This window comes from Petaurus breviceps, unplaced genomic scaffold (genome assembly GCF_028583685.1).
Source record: "Petaurus breviceps papuanus isolate PSGF00001 unplaced genomic scaffold, PetGlider_PUasm1.0 99, whole genome shotgun sequence".
Classification (NCBI taxonomy): domain Eukaryota; kingdom Metazoa; phylum Chordata; class Mammalia; order Diprotodontia; family Petauridae; genus Petaurus; species Petaurus breviceps.
Window position 1 is genome coordinate 9,255,607 of NW_027187465.1, and position 2,373 is coordinate 9,257,979.

A 2,373-nucleotide genomic window follows, 5' to 3' on the forward strand; every position below is an offset into this window, starting at 1 on the left:
AGAGAGAGAGACAGAGACAGAGACAGACAGAGACAGAGAGAGACAGAGAGAGAGACAGAGAGAGACAAAGACAGAGACAGAGAGACAGAGACAGAGAGATAGAGAGAGACAGAGACAGGACAGGACAGGAGAGAGAGAGAGACAGAGACAGAGACAGAGAGACAGAGAGGGAGACAGAGAGAGACAGAGACAGGGGAGAGACAGAGAGACAGACAGACAGAGAGAGAGAGAGAGACAGAGACAGGACAGGACAGGAGAGAGAGGGAGAGAGAGACAGAGAGAGAGAGATGGTGCAGGAGGAGGAAGAGAGAGAAAGGGGTGGGGGAGAGAGAGGAGAGGAATGTCTCAACTCCCTAGATCAAGAGAACTAATTCACATGAAAAACTGTGATGGCATTAGAATCTGAGTAGATGAGATTTGACTCTAAAGGTCTTGCCATTATTAACAATTTTAAAATATTAAATAAAATATATATTAATAAAATTAAAATGATAAAAATCATTATTAATAAAAATTCACATTACAAACGTGTAGGCAACACCAGTATGAGAATTATTTTACAAATAAGGAAACTGAGGCTCTGAAGAGTCAAAAGCATTATACTTATTTTATAAACGCAAATATTTACAAATACTTTTTAAAATTTGCAACTTAAAAATATTTACATGTGAAGACTTGCCCAAGGCCACAGGGGGGGGGGGGAGGGGCAGAGGGCTAACTCTTGAGCCTCGGTCTCTGGCCTCTCACTATGGTCTGCTGTCTCTACCTTCCCAAGCAAAAAGTTGAATATGAATGAGAAAAGTATGAAAGGATAAACAAAATGACATTTTGTACTGAATTTTCTAGGCACACGCTGTCTCTCCCCAGCAGGATGTAAGCTTCTTAAGTTAGGCAAAGCCTGGTTGCTTCTCATTTTTGTATTTTCAGTGTCTTGGCCGGGGATGGGGAACCGTTTCGAGGACTCAGGTTCCTCACCCGTGGTCTGGACGTTTCAAATGATTGACAGCAAAAGCTTAATAAATGCTCATTGAATTAATTAATCAGAAATCGCCCCACCCCGCCCCACTCCGGGTACTTGGAGAGCGCGTCCCCCTTCCCACAGGAGAACCTACTTTCTGATGATCTGCACAGCCCACTTTCTCCTCTTGATCTCCTTCCGAGCCAGCGCCCCTCTCCAGTAGGCTTCCAGGGTGATGGCTACAAGAATTGATCGCTGCCATTAGGGAGCTGAGTCTTGCTTTGAACAAAGTAGCAGAATCACATTCAACGTGCAGAGGTTTCTCCAAGAACGCCTTTGTTCATCCTCGATAGCTAATGTCGGAGCATCCAGCTGCACGCCACGCCACGCTGAGGTTGTGGGGCAGATCGTCGGTCTGCCTCCCTTTTCCATAATCCCTAACTGACTGACATTTGCCAAGCATTTTATAGCTGAGGCTGGGCCTTATCCAAATAGCACGTTAGTTTTGTGGTTCCCTTAAGGAAGATGGATTTGAATCTATTGTAAAAACTAGGCTGGCAGTGTAGTTAACACATCCTCATTCGGGTCTCATGACCCCATTTTATAAGTCAGGAAACTAAAGCCTAGAGAACGTGCCCAAGGTCACACAGTGACCAAACTTGGACTCGAACCCAGAGCCTCTTTCAAATGCTGCCCCACCCCCACCCCAGCTTCACAATGTAGGCACAGATGGAATCTTGGTGCTTACTTCTTACCTGCTTGCTTCTTTTTCAGGTATGCCCTCCTCTCTACGCAGCCTTTGTATGTGCTTTGGATTTTTGCAACTTAAAATAAAACAAAAGTTTCAGTGAAATGGGCTTCATTTGGGTCCTTTGCATTTTTTTCTCCTTACAGAGAAGACATAAAGAATGTACATCAGGGGCGGCCAGGTGGCTCAGTGAGTAAGAGCACCGGCTCCAGTGTCGGGATGACCTGGATCAAATCCAGGCTCAGATACTCAGCACCACACCCAGAAATAACTGGCCGTGTAACCTTGAGCAAGTTACTTAACCCCGATTGCTTTAAAAAAAAAAAAAAAAGAATGTGCATCAAAGGACGGAATTTCACGACTATCTATCTATGAATTTGGCCCCAAACTCACTGAGAAGGAGTCAAGACTGGGAGGGAAGCATTGATAGGTGAACCTAAACATTGTTTCGTTGTAAAAACACAAGAAAAAACATCACCAACTTCCTACTTCAGAAACATATACTTAGACAAAGTCACAAATGAGGATATGTTTGGTAATGTACATGGTAATATGTTGGTAATGTGTATATATATATATACATATATGTATGTAATATGTATAGATGGATAGACATATAAAGTCAATAGATAGAGTAAATGGATAGATAGAGTAAATAGATGGATAG

General features: G+C 43.2%; 1 protein-coding gene across 1 annotated transcript in view; it reads right to left on the reverse strand.

The window, feature by feature from the left end:
• The window catches only part of MYO1H (myosin IH), a 48,447-nt gene that overhangs the window by 10,279 nt on the left and 35,795 nt on the right, over positions 1–2,373 (reverse strand). Inside the window, exons 21-22 of the mRNA XM_069081442.1 lie at positions 1,714–1,782; positions 1,113–1,197 (exon numbers count right to left, since the gene is read on the reverse strand). Of these exons, the coding sequence (XP_068937543.1) occupies positions 1,113–1,197; positions 1,714–1,782 (154 nt within the window). The remainder of the gene's footprint in view (positions 1–1,112; positions 1,198–1,713; positions 1,783–2,373) is intronic.